This window comes from Malaclemys terrapin, chromosome 14 (assembly GCF_027887155.1).
Source record: "Malaclemys terrapin pileata isolate rMalTer1 chromosome 14, rMalTer1.hap1, whole genome shotgun sequence".
NCBI classification, from domain to species: Eukaryota; Metazoa; Chordata; order Testudines; family Emydidae; genus Malaclemys; species Malaclemys terrapin.
In genome coordinates, this window is record NC_071518.1 from 42,464,582 (window position 1) to 42,481,075 (window position 16,494).

A 16,494-nucleotide genomic window follows, 5' to 3' on the forward strand; every position below is an offset into this window, starting at 1 on the left:
CTTCAAAAGTTTTTTTTCTCCTACTTAATTGGCCTCTCAGAGTTGGTAAGACAACTCCCACCTGTTCATGCTCTCTGTATGTGTGTATATATATCTCCTCAATATATGTTTCACTCTATATGCATCCGAAGAAGTGGGCTGTAGCCCACGAAAGCTTATGCTCTAATAAATTTGTTAGTCTCTAAGGTGCCACAAGTACTCCTGTTCTTTTTGAGACTTAACAAGTACACCACAAGTGCGTACATACCTGTCATCCATACACACATACACACTAGCCTATGGGGTAAGTGTACCCTAACATTTCTGTGGGGGAAGGATGAAATTTGGGCGTAAGAGGAAGGATTTCTGACCAATGCCCTATGAAAAGGCGATTCATCTCGCCATTTTGGGAGGCAATCTGCCACCCATCTACTCTTCATTGTCTCCATCTTCAACAACGTATTGATGCTACCCATCTACGACGGCTATTAACTATTAATAGGCCGTACTTTGTTTCTTTTCAAACTTTAAGTTTTAAGGGGACTAGGCTAAGCTTGGTTTCCGTACGCTTTATTACAGTTTAAGACTTATTGAGTTAAGTTAAAGGGTAAACAGCTTTAACAGCTCTGCATTAGCTTCCTCTGCTAGAGGTGTGAAGCCGGAACTGCCAGACGTGTGGTCCCGTATCTTCCAACACCGGATTATTAAAACAGAGTGTGAATATTAACCAAAGTTTGCAGCACATAATATTGTATTATCATATGTATCTCTTGAATAACAGTAATACAATTGTAACTCTGTAATTCTAACTGTTTTACCTTTGGCTTACTATTTCATTGATTTTAATAAAAGGTCTTAATAACTATATCTGTCTAAGTGTGAACTTCCTGTCATACCCCCGAAGGTCCTTTTATAAACTCGGTGAAGCCTGATTCAGGATGAACGTTTATCTTCTGATCAAACAAATTGGTGAGCCTAAACCCATGCTAATTAATATTGATAATAATTATTAATTAAGTAAAATTAATTAAATACAATTAAATCAACATTACTAACATACCCCAAATCAGGCTACAGTACAGGGACCTGGACACTTGTCATTGCCTCTACACTTGCAGATCTACATCCTTATCATAGAATCTCAGGGTTGGAAGGGACCTCAGGAGGTCATCTAGTCCAGCTCCCTGCTCAAAGGAGGACTAATCTCCAGACAGATTTTTGCTTCAGATCCCTAAATGGCCCCCTCAAGGATTGAGCTCATAACCCCGGGTTTAACAGGCCAATGCTCAAACCACTGAGCTATCCCTCCGCCCCCAGAGTTTACCCTTCCCAGTTCACACAGTCTTATTATCACTTTGTAGAGAAAATTAAACATCACATAGATTTCTAGAGCAAAGTCCTTACTTTCATATCTCATACAAGCATATGCCTTTCCCCCACCCAGTTTCTCCCTGCTTTGTTTCCAACACCACTGCCCAGCTGTGGAAAACAGATCATGGTTGTGGTGACTCCTTAGAGCGTGTTGAGTACAGTTGTGGGCCCTCTCACACAATAAGGAGACCAGCACTTCAAAGGCCCTGCACCCAAAACTTCAATAAGTAGTAACCAAAACAACTAAACTGTTCATCCTGAGATGATGGGTAACAAATAAGGTCTGGCTCATTCCATCTTTATCTCATCTCACCATTAGATGGCAGCATAGAGCTCATTCCCTCGAGCTACCTTTATATAACCCCAGGTGCAGGGAAAGTGCAGGCTAGAACTAGCCCAGCTCTCACTGAGTAGAGGCACTGCCAGCTGGGGCAGAGGCAGGCGAGGGACCATGGCTGGCTTTAATGTCCGCAGCGTTCTGGTGACTGGGGCCAATCGGGGAATCGGCCTGGAGCTCGTCAAGCAGTTTCTGGAGAAATCAAACCCACCGGAGTGGGTCTTTGCGACCTGCCGGGACCCGGAGGGAGAGCGAGCGCAGGTGAGAGCGGGGCGAGGTGAGATGGAGTTAGCTGTGCATGGTGGTGGGGAGGGAGGGGAATCTGAAGACACCTTCGGCTCCGAGAGCAACGTGCCGGAGGAGGAGGGGATTGCAGACACAGCTCCAGCCTGAGGGTTGTAGCTACACCCGAGCTAGCTTTACCAGAGGTAGCTCGAGTACCGGAGCAGTGAGGATGCGGTAGCACAGGCTGGCCCTTGAATAATTCCCCAGTGGTTCTGGGCCGGCTTGTACAGCGTATACCTGGTGTGATTGTGGTGTAAACATACCCAGTACTGCCGGCCTCAAGAGAGACAAAATCATGCGTCCGACCCCCAAAATCATGAACCTTTTTACAAAATCAGTTTTTTAGTCTGTCATGTGACTTTGTAACTCCCTCTATTCCTCTGTCAACGTGCGCGTGGATCATTTCGGGTGGAAAAGTCTATCTTTAATGTGCACAAAATGCACGGCACTCCCTGGCTGCTCCGATGGCAACTCCACTCCCCTTCTTCACACAGGGGAACGGCCATCCATTTCCTATGGCTGTGCTGAACCAGCAGCAGCACTTCTCTGCTCAGGCCTCCCCAGCACCACTTCCCTGACTTCCCCCTCCCTTGTCTGCCCCTGCCCCAGACCCTCTGTCTGCTCTAGGGCCATGCTTACATAGAGGCAGGGCTGCTCTATGTCCTCAGCCCCCAGGCTCTTGCACTGAGCTCTGCCCACAGGCCCACCCTGGAAAACTGCAGAATCAGCGTTGCTTCTTGTGTCATTGCCAAAATCCTCCCTCACAACCAGTTCATGAGAGCTGGCAACACTGCCACACTGCCTTCCCCTGGCTCCTGAGCGAGGACTCCCCTTCCCCACAACTGCCCCATGGTAGGGGAGCTGCCCCCCAACCCCATCCCTGTCTCTGCACCACTCCGCCTCACTCCTGCCCCCCATTCCCATATCATTCCTAAACCTGCTTCCTGCCCCCAGTGCCCTGCTCCTCTCCAGTGTCCTCATTCACAATGTCCCGGCTGCTCCTCGCAGTCCCTGTGCCCTGACCAGCCCCCGGCATCACAGACTCCCAGAGTCCATGGAGGGAGAGGGCAGGGAGCACAGGTGCGTTACTGACAGGGAAATGGTTTGTGTCCCTGCCTCGATCGCACTGAGTTAGATGATGGTGTTTTCGATGCTCAGGAGACAGACAGACGCCTCCTACAGACCCAGAAAGCCAGAGCTGGGTGCTGCACGTGGGGGCTTTGCAGAGTCAAAGCAATAAGCTATTGTTTCGGCCCCAGGTAGCAGCAGGGAGCTGGACTCTGCCCAGCCTGGCCATCGCCCAGGGGTGGCGGCTCTGTCAATAATCATCAACTTTATTCTTTTCCAGCAATTGAAGAACTTGGTGTCCAGGCATCCAAACGTGGTGATCATTGCACTAGGTGGGTGCCCTGCCCTGGTCCCAGAGTTGAGGTTCCCTTGCTCAGGGTCACGTTGTTCCCTGTTCCCTGCCCTCCAGATCTCAGTGGGGAGAACAGGACCAGAGTCAATAATCACTTGGAGCCCATTGACTCCTTACCCAGCCCCAGAGAAGGCGGGTGTGAGTGGGGAGCCCTGCTGGGAAAGCCTCAGGGCCACTATGTGCCAGGCCCCTCATGTGACAATCACACATGGGCAGCTCTGTCATGCATTCCCACTTCTGGGACAGAGCCTCACGCATCCAGCTGATCAATTCTCTCACCTAGAATGAATTCAAAAATAGTTTTAGATTATTCCAGTTCTTTGTCTAATTTAGATCAACTACACACATCTGAAGTATTCACTAATCACAATACATTTAGGGTTTTTAAATCTCTTACTAAGATTGTCCAAATAACTCATAATTATTTTTAATATCATTATCCTTTCCTATTATTGCCCCACTACAATTCCACTTCTCTGGACCCAGCAGCAACTTTTCCTCCCAACTTCCACCCCCTCTCCTACCTCTCATTTCCGCTGGGGGGAAGGGTGTGCTATGGGGTGACATGAGGGAGGAGGAATCATGCACCTGAACCCCGTGCTGTGTCTCTATAGACGCTACAGACCCAGCCAGCATCAAGGCAGCAGCAGCCAGAGTTGAGGAGCATCTGAAAGGCTCGGGGCTGAATCTGTTGATAAACAACGCTGGGATAGCGAGGAAGAATACACTAGAGTCTGAGACTCTGGAGGGCATGTCCCTGGTGTACACAACAAATGTGATAGGACCCTTGCTCGTGAGCCAGGTAAGAGCCCCGATCAAGGGCATGTCGCCGGCTGCACTTGGGTTTGATTTTGCTTAGGCCAGAAATCTTCCCTTCCCCTGGATTCTAGTTACTGGATCTATGTGGGGGCCTTGGTTGTTTACACCGCACGCTGCAGGGCCTTAGAGGTTTTTAAGGCCCAGCTTGACAAAGGCCTGGCTGGGATGATTTAGTTGGGGTTGGTCGTGCTTTGACCAGGGGATTGCACTAGATGACCTCCTGAGGTCTCTTTCAACCCTAATCTTCTATGATTCTATGATTGTGGGACTTTAACCACCTGAGAAATGAATCCATAGGCCAAGATCTACACATGGTCTGGCTTCGCAATACTCAGTGTTTCAATCCCTAACTTTTAAGCATCTAGACAATCACTGCAAGAACAATCTGATGCACAAAGCCCGAGTTAGCTTATAAGAGAGGTCTCTATCTCCTCCACCCCCGCCATTTTGTGTGGAGTTATGTAGCCTCTGAGCATGCCCACCGGATCGGGCCCCGCAGGCAAGGTAAGTGGAGGAATGCCTATCTTCTCTGGGTTTGAGGATCGCTCTGGAGCTCAGTCAGGAGATGGTGTCTGGATGCGGGGAGTGAGGCTACAGGGCACATAGTCAGAATGAAAAACTTGAGGGCCTAGGGAACTTTTACAGCAGAAAGTTGGGCACCTGCACAATTAGGCAGCAGCCGAGCGGTGGTTTTGTGGATCACAGCAATGATTATAACTGGGAATTAGGTGTCTAAATCAGGTGGTTAGGCACCTAAATCCCTTTGTGGATTTACCCCTAGCTCTGCCCTTCTTGGGGTTCCAAACCAGTAGAGTCCAGCTCCCACAGTAGATTCCATTCCCTTAAAACAAAGAGTGGTGATGGTTTCCAGTGTATCCTTTCTCCATGACAAATAGTCCCCAGTAGAATAATTACTTAAAGAAAAGGGCAGGGGGGTTCTGCAGCATGCCCTTTCTCTTCAATAAATAGTCCCCAGTAGAGTAGTAGGAAGGGGATTCTCATGGATGTGTTTCTCTCCTTTGCCAAATGCATCTATTGCTTGTTAGATTCTGTCTAAGGCTCCCAGGCCTCTCTGGACTCTTCCTCCACCTACAGCTTCCGATTCAGCAGCAGCTCAGCCTTCCTTAGATGCAGTTCACGAGATGAGTCTCACTTAACTGTGCCTGTAGTGCAGTGTGTGCTGAACTGCGGCTGAGCAACGCAGTGACTGCTTCCTCCGAACCTCCCCAGAAGTGGCAGATGACAGGGGTCCGAAGTGTAGGCAGGCCAAGCCAAGAGCTTGACCCTCAGGTGCAGAGCACCCACAGTGACACAGAAACCTCATAACACCAACTGGCAAGAGATTACAGGGTCCTGATGAGTCTGGTGTGTGCATTCTTGTTCACCAAAGAGTGGCATGTGAGGTCTCCAATGAAAGTCGGTGTCACCCTGGGCGTCAATATAATTGTGAAATGCACATACAGATGCTGGATAAGGTATGTCCGTACACAGGTTTCTTGTCAGAAAAGAAATGTTTATCTACCTGGCAGTTTCCATGGAAACTAAGTATTGTATAGTTCCCAGTGGGTCTCCTCTCACCAGTCTGAACTGAATGCTAATGAAGGATTGTGAAACCTTCAAAGACAGAAGAGTAACAGGAAAACATAAGCGGCGTGTGTGGGTGCATCCATGTGTACACCATCTTAAGGTGCACATCAAAGGTTTGCCTGAGTATATTTGGGGGACAAAGAAGACATGGTGAAATCCTTCACTGAGGAAGTAAACAGGCAGGGAGTTTGCTTCATGAAAAAGGGATCCCAGCCAGGCTTGGTTGGAAACACTGGAGAGAACTTTGGGTGAGACAAGCTTCTTTAGACAGGAGGAGACTTGCTAGTTAAGTTTCATCTCTAGAAAGCGTGTTATTGATTTTGTTTTCTATGTAACCATTTGTTTCCAAAATTCTTACTCTCACTCACTGACTTTCTGTTCTTTGATAATAAACGTATCCTTGTTTTCACTATAGATAGATCTAAGTCAGTGGTTCCCAAATTGGGGTTCGTGAACCCCTGGGGTTCACGAAATGTTACAGGGGGTTCTCAGGAAAAAATTCCCTAATGGCAGACAGAGCTGTCCCTAGGGACTCCAGACAGCACGGGGCCAGCAGCCTGAAGCCCCTGGACTTCCAAGAGCTAAGCAGATCAAAGCAAGTATATCGATCATACTGAGGAGATTTAAACTTCAAGACTCCTTATAAGAAATGGAAAAGGGAGGTGGATATTTTTTGCTGTTTTTAAAATTAAATAGGCAGGTATTATTGTTTTTAAAATTATTATGAAGAACAAGTTTAAGCTTTGTTGTAATGTGCGTTGTTTGCCTGGACTACTCAAGACCTGAATACTTATGTAGGAGGAACTCTTTGAGTTGGCTTCTTAAATACCTTCATGCTGTTTCAAATCTGATACTCCTTGAGGAAACCTAGGAGTTTTGACTTATAACAGGCTTATTCAAAGTGATACAAGCTACGGAAGTGAGATCTTGGAAGAGTGTTGCCATTTTCATAATGTAATAAAAATAGTGTAATTATAAATAATAATTAATAATTAATAGTGTGTAATAAGCATGTCATAAAAACAAATTTTATATTTCCAAGATCACTGCTTTTATAATTTATACTCAGGTAAAGGAGAAAATCCCTGGAAATATTCATTTTTAGGAGGGGGTTCGCGAGACTTGACATTTTAGTGAAAGGGGTTCACAGGTTGTTAAAGTTTGGGAACCACTGATCTAAGTGCTAGTGTGCTAAGCAAAGTGACGATCCTGAGCTGAATCTTACTGGCTGGTGCGTCCTTTCCTCTGGGAACAGCAGGCCTGGTATTTCTGCCAGTGGCCAAGGGGCTGGACACTGCAGGGAACACTCGGAGGGCTCTGGAGTCGGTGTGTGTCTATCACTAACCTGTATAGAGAGCGAGGCCTATGGAGGCCTGGAAGGCCGGGTTTGTGTTGCCAGAGGCTGGTGATTTCAGGAAGCTGCTCCACAGCCGGTACAGACAAGACTGCTTCACACTAAGGGCAGGTGGTGGTGAGGAGCCTCACAACACGGGCAACGGATTCTTCCTAAAATTGGGGGGGTGACAAGGCCTCGCCCCCTCCATGGCCCTGCTCCTGCCCCTTGTCTTCCCCACAAAGCCCCGTCTCCCAGCCAAGCCGGAAGCCGTGGTTGGGCTGGGGAGCCGGTGCGGGTGGAAGGCCCACAGCTGCCCCCATGACCCTTACCCCAACCTGGCTCCGGCTTCTGGCCTGGTGGCCGAAGAGCCACAGCCAGGCCCTGGTAAGAGCCTCGGCAGCTGTGGGGAGCCGCGGACCCTCCATCTGCCCGTGGTGGGGAGGCCGAGGGGCAGGGAACAGGCTGGTGGCTGCTCTCACCACCTCCCACCCCACCCCGGGCAGGTGCAGGGTCCATGGCTCCCCGGTCCACCCTTACCCGGCCAGGCTACAGCTTCCAGCCTGGCCAGAGGGCGGGGCCTGAGGAGAAGAGGAGGAGGAGCAGGGGACTGGGCCGTGGCAAAAAGTGAATGAGCCAGACCCATCCACTTTCAAAAGTGGGAGGGCCACGGCCCCTTGGCCCTCTCTGTTCCAGTGCCACTGCCTCACAACCCGGGTTCCTTTCTCCTAAGCTGACCCTGGGGGTGCTCTTTTCTCCCCATTGTCCAGGCATTCCTGCCCTTGCTGAAGAAGGCTGCCCAGGGAAGCAACCAGAAAGGGCTGAGCTGTAGCAAGGCAGCCATTGTCAACATGTCCAGTGGGGCTGGCTCCATCCAGAATGTCTTTATCTGGCATGTGGGCCAAGCTATCGCCTATCGCTGCAGCAAGGTACAGGACGTGCTCAGTGTCACTCAGTGCTTTCCCCATGTTCCCCACCCTCCTGCCCAGCCGTTCTAGCTTCCACCGCTGTGTCGGGTGGGACCAGCTGTTGTTCAGCTGCTGGGAATTCACATCAGCTCCCGCAGTTCCCCTTCAGTGAGGAACCTTCCACCATGTGTGTATCCCACCCGGGAAACCCTCATACTGGGAGGCGCATGGGGCTCCTCAGCACTAGACTAGCCCGTCTCAGCACAGACAGGAGAGGGCCACTATAGAGCTATTAATTATAGCCCTTCCTAGAGGTGAATATACCCAGTTGAGAGACTGTCACTAGGTTTAAATCAAGGGGACCAGATCCTCTGTTGTCCCCGGTGAAACCTGGAGGGGGGGGGGAAGAATCGATGCCACATTTACACTTCCCTCTGCTCCCCCCCAGATCATGCATAACCTAGAGCAGCCTCAGCACTGCTGTAACTTGTACTCAGCTGTCACAGACCCCCTGAAGCCACACAGTAGCTGTGGCTCATTGAAGTACAGCTACATCCCCTTCCTCATGGTCATGCCCCCAAGAGCACCTTGTTGTCCCCATCGAGCATCAGAGACTGCAGCTCACACCAGGGTCCTCACCCCCTTGTCTGTCTCTCCCTTCCCTGCCCTCAGGATCTGGGATCATTTCCTGTAGGGCTCATTCCCCTTCCCCATGTGCTGCAGTCTCTGCTCATGGTGTGTCTCGCCCACAGGCTGCTCTGAACATGCTCACCAAGTGCCAATCCTTGGGGTATGGAGAAGACGGGATCCTCAGCATCGCTGTCCATCCTGGCTGGGTGCAGACTGACATGGGGAACTCAGCCACCTTCACGGTATATACCTTGCTGGGAGAGGCCAGTTGTAGCCTCATGTCATGGGCAGATGTTCATTGTAGGGGGAATGGTTACGCCGTAAGCTGTTGCCCCCTCCACTTCTGACCTGTATGGAGGAAAACTGTCGCAATCAGCCTGTCATCAGCTCCCACCTCCTGGGGATTCAGCGCTGTGTTCTGGGCATTGATCCCCCTGCTGCCACTTCCTTGGTTCCTCCAGCTCCTGGCATCGCAAAGCAAACGTCAGCAGAGCTGCTGCCATGGGGAGCTGGGGGAGGTGGGAGCTGGTCGCCATGGGCACCAGCATCAGGGGACAGTGACCTGGGTTGGCCCCTCATGGTTTCGGCTGTCCCCAGGGAGATCCTGGCCTCACCCATGGGCACCTAGCGGCCTGGACCAGCACCTGGCCAGGTCTGATAGTTTCAGACAAATTTTAAGCCCAACTAGACCCAAACCAATCCAAGAATGTCAAGTTGTTTTGAAACCAGATCCAATCTGAACCTGACACTGCCTTTGAACCTGTGTCTATGCCACTGCTGCCACCTTGTCCTTTGGGCTCGGCCTGGTGGGGGCTTCCCCTTCAAACACCCCGTGCCAGCCACCCATCTCCAGCTGTCTCACACCCGTGGGGTCAGCATGGCAGTGGCTGTATGCCCTGCTCATGCCAGCCACCACCGCCTCGCTGTGCAATGTGTGCTGCCGGGGGGACGGGCTGCCAGTAATCAGCACACTTGTTCCACAGCATGCACAGCGCGGTGAGGTGGTGGTGGCCAGCAGGAGCACAGAAATGCAGCCACCACCTCAGCAATCCCATGGCAGGAGAAGGTAACGAGAGACCACCAGACCCCAGCCAGAGTGTGTCAGGTTGTTTTCAGACCCCACCTGACCGAAATCCGACAACCTTCAGGTTCCAGTTTCGTTGCAAGTCTCTAGATCCCTTCCCCTGGGCCACCCCGGAGCCGATCCTGGTCTTTACCCTGGGCCCCTGGTGTCCTTGGCCGCCCCCAGGGCAAGTTCCTCCCCCTCACTCTCCTTTGCCCCGTGCAGGCCCCGCTGACGGTGGATGCAAGTGTCCGAGGGATCCTGAACGTGCTCCAGACGCTCTCCGAGAAGGACAACGGGGCCTTTGTGAGCTGGGAAGGGAAAGTTGTTCCCTGGTGAGATGCCCCCCGGCCATGCAACAGGAGCCCTGGGCCAGGCCATTCCAGTGACTGTGCCATCAGTTGTGCCTGTGTCCTCAATAAACCCACTGTTCTAACGCAGCAGCCCTGCCTGAGCCCTGCCTGGCCTGACAACCACAGGCTACGCCACAGGTGGGGCTGCCTTGTGGGGGGCAGCTCCATGTGATGGTTCTCACTGGGGAGACCTTCACGGATTCCTCCCACCACAGCCAAAGCCCAGAGCTGGTCTGCGTGGGAGGAGCTGGGGGCGGGCTGGATGGAGAAGGGTGAGCGGGTTGCTGGCTGGGAGGGCAGGCTGGGGGTGGCTTTTGTGGCCGCCAGGCATGGGAAGAACACCAGGTCGTTCAGGTCCCAGGGAACATCCTGCGGGAGGGTTTCTCTCAGGCCAACAGCAGCTGGATTTCAAGAGTGTCTGGAGGAGTTGTTAAGGGGTCTTCTTGTCCCAAGTCCTGAAGCCTCAACCCCCCACCCAGGAACAGACACCACACTGAGAGATCCCTGGGAAACCCCACGGGACGTAACACACACAATCCCTTCCCCCCACCAGTGCAATGTATTGAATTAGCCATGCTGAAATATACAGGGCAACATTCTGTAACCTGGTCCAAGATGGCCCTACCCCCAAAACAACTCAGAGGGCGCTGGGATGGGGGCGGCCAGGACCTGCTGGGTATATCAGCTCTTTCTCTTCATGGGGTGAGGGACCCCTTGGGGATGGGGGAGCCTTGCCTGTCTGTTGCCTACCTGGTTGGCATGTGCCCAGGGGAAAGACCAGATAGGTCCATTGGTTGGGGAAGGCAGTGCTCCAGGAGGCGGGGGAGGGGTCACACTTTCCCTGGGCATGGAAGGGAGAGCCAGGAGGATCCACAGGGGATGCCTCGCTCATGGAGCCTGAGTGGGCTTTCCATACAGGGTGAGACCAGCCAGGAAAGGGAGAGGCACCAGCACCAAAGGGAGGGTCTTCCCCACAGGCGTACATGGAGGAACTTGGCCCTTCTGGGAGATGAAGGGACTCTACTCTGCACTCGGCAGGAAGGAACCAAGCTGGGGGACATCCACAGACTGGGGCACATGGGGCAGCTGCCACCCTTGGCCCTTCAGTGTGTGTTTAGGGATCGCAGTGCTGCCCACATGAGCTGTGGGGTGAAGGGCTGCCTCCGATTCTGTCCCATCTCACCCTCATGTACCAGGCACCTGGTGTCTGGGTTTGTCTGCAGCCAGGGCCCGTGGTGCATGCAGTGACCCTGCTCCGGCACCAGACAATGCAGATGGCTGCACATCGCACTGCACGGGAGTCTGCTCCAGCAGCGTCTGCTGTCAGGGTGTCACAAGGTCAGATCTGAGCCCTATCGTGGTGCCAACTGCCTGTGGGTAATCAGGAGTGTGGGTGAGTTGAGGGAATGCTGCAGGGAGCTGTCACAGGCCTGGCTACTGGTGCTTGTGAGAACACACTGAGAGAGAGAGGTGTTCAGTGTCTCTTTTTGAACCCCGGAGCCTAACTCTCAATCTTCTGCTCTAACCACTAGACCGCCCTGAGCTCTGGGCAGAGGCTGGGCGCTCTGGGCCCTTCACCAAGGTGCATGTTCCCAAAATTACTTGGCCAATATTAGGTATTTTTGAGATAATCCACATTTATGCTAATGTGAACCATTTTCCCCAGCATCCTCTGTACTATACCAGCATCCTCTATACTAAAATATATTAAAGCCTGTGTGTAAGCTTTTGCTCTTGGAGTACACTAAGATAAAATAGCATTTTGCTGAGGTTTGTGAAAATAATAAACAGCAGATAGGTGTTGCTAGTGTAACCCTTCTTCCCGTCAGAGTTGGCAGCAACAAGGGCCGGGTTCAGTATCTAGGGCAGGGGTCGGCAACCAAGGACGGCACGTGAGTCCTGGCAGGCAGCAGCATCCTGCCCAGCCCGGCCCGGCCCACTCTTCTCTGCCCTCTGCTCCGCCCGCTCTCCCTGCGGGGACAGGGTGCAAGGGGCAGGGGACAGAAGCTTGGTCCTGCCAGCTGCCCTGCCTCTTCCTGTAGTGTGCTGGGTTCCTGCCCCTCCTCCGCCTCTCCGTCCCTCCCTGCCGGCTGATCAGCTGATGGCCCTTGTGAGGGAGGGGGTCGGGAAGGAGCAGAGTCAGCGTGCTTGCTGCTCCCAGCGGAAGCAGAGAAGAAGTGGGGGCAGGGCCTTGGAGAAGGGGGCGTGGAATAGGGGCATATCCCCTCCAGCCCCCTGCCCTGACCCCCCCCACACACACACCCCAGCCCTCTGCCCTGACCCCCCCCTCACACACACCGAGCCCTCTGCCCTGAGCCCTGCAGCCCCCCACACACCGAGCCCTCTGCCCTGAGCCCTGCAGCCCCCCACACACCCCAGGCCCGTGCCCTGGGCCCTGGGCCCCCCACACACACCCCAGGCCCCTGCCCTGAGCCCTGTATCCGCCTCACACACATCCAGCCTCTGCTTGACTCCTTCACCCCCTCCCCGCACGACCCCAGCCCTGACTCTGGCACCCCCACACATACCCAGCCCCCCCACCTCCTGCTCTGACACCTGCACCCCTTCACATGCCCCCAGCCCTCTGCCCTGACTCTTGTACCCCCACACATACCCAGGCCCCCCCACCCCATGCATCCCCCACATCCTGACTCTTGAACCCCCGCATCCCCACCCCCACCCTGAGCACCAAACAGGAGCTCCTTCACCCCCCCCCCACATTCCCACCTGCACCCGTCGCACCAAATGGGAGCTGCCCAGGTAAGTGCCCCACACCCAAACCTCCTGCCCCAACCCTGAGCCCCCTCCCTGATTCTAGCTCCTGGCCAGACCCTTCACCCCCAGTCCTGTGCTCAGTGCACTCCCACCCTCAGCTCAGTGCAGAGAGGAAGAGAATGGGCAAGAACCAGGGAGAAGGTAGATACCCACTGTATGTGGGCAGGGCCAGAACCCCAGACCGGCAGTGGGCTGAGCGGGTCCGGCAGCCAGGATCCCGGCTGGCAGGAGTCGGTGGATGGAACCCCAGACCAGCAGCGGGCTGAGCGGGCCAGCGGCGTAAGATCAACATTTTAATTTAATTTTAAATGAAGCTTCTTAAACATTTTGAAAACCTTGTTTATTTTACAATACAACAATAGTTTAGTTATATAATATATAGACTTATAGAGAGACCTTCTAAAAAACATTAAAATGTATTACTGGCACGCAAAACCTTAAATTAGAGTGAATAAATGAAGACTCGGCACACCACTTCTGAAAGGTTGCCGACACCTGATCTAGGGTTTCCGTTTCAATAACACAATGCAAAACCGGCTCGAGCCCCAACCCAGTGACCTGGGACAATTACATATCACCCCCTGGGCACCTCTAAGAAGCAATGCTTCCCCTCACACAAGCATAGAGTCTGTGGGTACGTAGAGTCTGTGGGTATGAAATTAGGTCGATTTAATAGAAGTTGATTTTTTAGAAATCGATTTGATACAGTTGATTGTGTGTGTCCCCACTAAGCACATTAAGTCGGTGGTGTGCATCCACAGTATCGAGGCTAGCTTTGGAATTTTGGAGTGTTGCACTGTGGTAGCTATCCCACAGTTCCCGCAGTCTCCGCCACCCATTAGAACTCTGGGTTAAGTTCCCAATGCCTGATGGGTCAAAAACATTGTTGCAGGTGGTTCTGGGTAGATGTCTCTCCCTCCCTTCGTGAAAGCAACAGCAAAAAAATCATTTCTTGCCTTTTTTCCTGGGTTACCAGTGCAGACAACATATGACGGCAAGCCTGGAGCCCGCTCAGCTCATCATCACCATACGTCTCCTGGGTGCTGCTGGCAGACGCGGTACTGCAGTTCTACACAGCAGCAGTTCCTTGCCTTTGCAAGTTAGCAAAAATGGTTAGCAGCTGTATTGTACCGTCTGCTGCTGTCTCCTGGTTCCTCTGGGGTGAAGTGGTTGGGTGCCCGGAGGCCCCCCCACCGCGTTCTTGGGCATCTGGGTGAGGAGGCTCTGGAACTTGGGGAGGAGGGTGGTTGGTTACACCGGGGCTGCAGTGGCGGTCTGTGCTCCTGCTGCCTGTCCTGCACCTCAACAATACGCTGAAGAATATCAGTTTGATCCTCCAGTAGCCTGAGCATTGCTTCCTGCCTCCTCTCATCATGCTGATGCCACCTATCATCTTGATCCTGCCACCTGTCCTCTTGCGTGTCCCTCCTGCCCTCGTGTTCATTTTGTGCTTTCCTGCACTCTGACATTGTCTGCCTCCACACATTCTGCTGGGCTCTTTCAGTGTGGGAGGACTGCATGAGCTCAGAGAACATTTCATCGCGAGTCCATTTTTTTCACCTTCTAATCTTCGCTAGCCTCTGGGATGGAGATGATACGGGGAGCATTGAAACATTTGCAGCTGCGGGAGGGAAAAAAGGGAGAGTAGTATTTAAAAAGACACATTTTAGAGAACAATGGGTAGACTCTTTCATGGTGAACCAAGCTGTTAACATTATACATGGTTTCAAACAGCAGGACCCTCATTTCCCATACCAAGCACCCATTGGGTTGGCCATTTAAAATGGGTTGGTGTAGTGAGTCGGTGTGGCTCCCCTCCTGCCCAGAAGAGGGAGCCCCCGTGCAGGCACCGGAGTGGGTGGAGCCGCCGCCGCCGCCTGTTCCCGCCCCCCGGAAGTAAAGGGGCGGGACAGGAAGTATAAAGGCCGGCCGCCAGAGCTCAGTCAGCGGCCAGCCACCACAGAGAGCAGACGTGCGGCCGGGAGCTCCCGGCCGGGAGACCTCCGAGGCCTGGACCCTAACTGGCCAGAGCTGCCCCGGGCCCACTACGAGGAGGAGCCGCCGGAGCCCGTCCGCTCCTGTTGCTGGGAGGAACCCTGGGAACCCCTCCCCCCTGCTAACCCGGAAGGCGAGACCGCACCAGAACCCCTCTGCCCCTGCTGTTACCCAGAGGAGCCGCCCGAGTGCAGTTGGCCTGATTTCCCGGTGGAGCTACCGGACCTGCCACCAAGCCCTGGCCAAGAGGAGCCCATGCAGATGGACTGGCCCGAGCCCGGTGCGACGAACGAGGTAGGCTCTGAGGGGGATCCTGGAAGTAGCCCGGGGGTAGCCGACCCCGGTCAGGCTGCAGACGAATGTGAGCCAATGTCAGTGTGTTTCGGGCAGGATACCCCACTGACCAGCAGCGGCAGTAACTGCTGCTAGGGTCCCGGGCTGGAACGCAGTGGAGTGGGTGGGCCTGCGTTCCCCCCTGCCACCCCCGCTCACGGGTGGCAGGCTTCCCCCTCACCCAACGCTCGGCTATAGGAGCCTAGGCGTGCCTTACCTGTTTGCTTGCTCAGCCCCTGCAACCAAGGGCCTGAGCTATAACTGGGTGTGCCCCGCCCTGATCTAGGGCCTGGGCTCCTTAACTGTTTGCTCGCTCAGCCCCTGCACCAGAGGGCCTGAGCCATAACTGGGTGTGCCCCGCCCTGATCCAGGGCCTGGGCTCCTTAACTGTTTGCTTGCTCAGCCCCTGCACCAGAGGGCCTGAGCCATAACTGGGTGTGCCCCGCCCTGATCCAGGGCCTGGGCTCTTTGACTGTTTGCTTGCTCAGCCCCTGCACCAGAGGGCCTGAGGCTGGAGCTAACTATTGCCTGCTCAGTCCCTGCACCAGAGGGCCTGAGCCCTGAGCTAGCTGGTGGTTTTTGCTCCGCCCCTGTGCCGGAGGGTCGGAGTTCGGAACTAACTGACTGTTTATTCAAGCAGTAGTGAGTCGATGTGGCTCCCCTCCTGGCCAGGAGGGTCGAGCCCCGGCACGGACCTATTACAGTTGACCATTTAAAAGGAGGGGCTGCGGTTTTTGGGTTAACGTGCAGCACAAACCCAACTAAGCCCCCCCCCCCCCCCCACACACACACACACACCCTATTCTCTGGGATGATTGCTTCACCCCTCCCCCCACTGCGTGGTGCACAGCTGGGATGCTTTCTGTTCAGCCACAGGCAAAAAGCCCAGCAGGAACAGCCACCTCTGAATGTCCCCTTAATAAAATTCCCCTATTTCAACCAGGTGACCATGAATGATATCACTCTCCTGAGGATTACACAGCGAGATAAAGAACGGATGTTGTTTGAATGCCAGCAAACACCGGGACCATACGCTGCCATGCTTTGTTATGCAATGATTCCAGACTACGTGCTACTGGCCTGGCGTGGTAAAGTGTCCTACCATGAAGGACAGAATAAGGTTGCCCTCCCCAGAAACCTTTTGCAAAGGCTTTGGGAATACATCCAGGAGAGCTTCATTGAGATGTCCCTGGAGGATTTATGCTCCATCCCCATACACATTAACAGGGCAAATTAATCATTAAACACGCTTGCTTTTAAACCATGTACAATATTTACAGAGGTACACTCACCAGATATCCCTTCT

General features: G+C 53.4%; 1 protein-coding gene across 1 annotated transcript; it reads left to right on the forward strand.

Moving 5' to 3' along the window:
• The first annotated feature begins 1,726 nt into the window (after positions 1 to 1,726).
• On the forward strand, positions 1,727 to 10,172 carry LOC128848574 (C-factor-like). Its single transcript, XM_054048556.1, has 6 exons — positions 1,727 to 1,948; positions 3,321 to 3,372; positions 4,007 to 4,194; positions 7,902 to 8,060; positions 8,792 to 8,911; positions 9,958 to 10,172. Exons 1-6 carry the CDS (start codon positions 1,802 to 1,804, stop codon positions 10,069 to 10,071), a joined length of 780 nt encoding a protein of 259 aa, XP_053904531.1. The 5' UTR covers positions 1,727 to 1,801; the 3' UTR covers positions 10,072 to 10,172.
• Positions 10,173 to 16,494: the final 6,322 nt, after the last annotated feature.

Coding starts and splice junctions, on each gene's coding strand:
- LOC128848574 (XM_054048556.1), top strand. CDS start 1,802: ATGGCTGGCTTTAATGTCCGCAGCGTTCTGGTGACTGGGGCCAATCGG. Junction 1,949..3,320: donor CGGAGGGAGAGCGAGCGCAG/GTGAGAGCGGGG, acceptor ATTCTTTTCCAG/CAATTGAAGAACTTGGTGTC. Junction 8,061..8,791: donor TCGCCTATCGCTGCAGCAAG/GTACAGGACGTG, acceptor TCTCGCCCACAG/GCTGCTCTGAACATGCTCAC.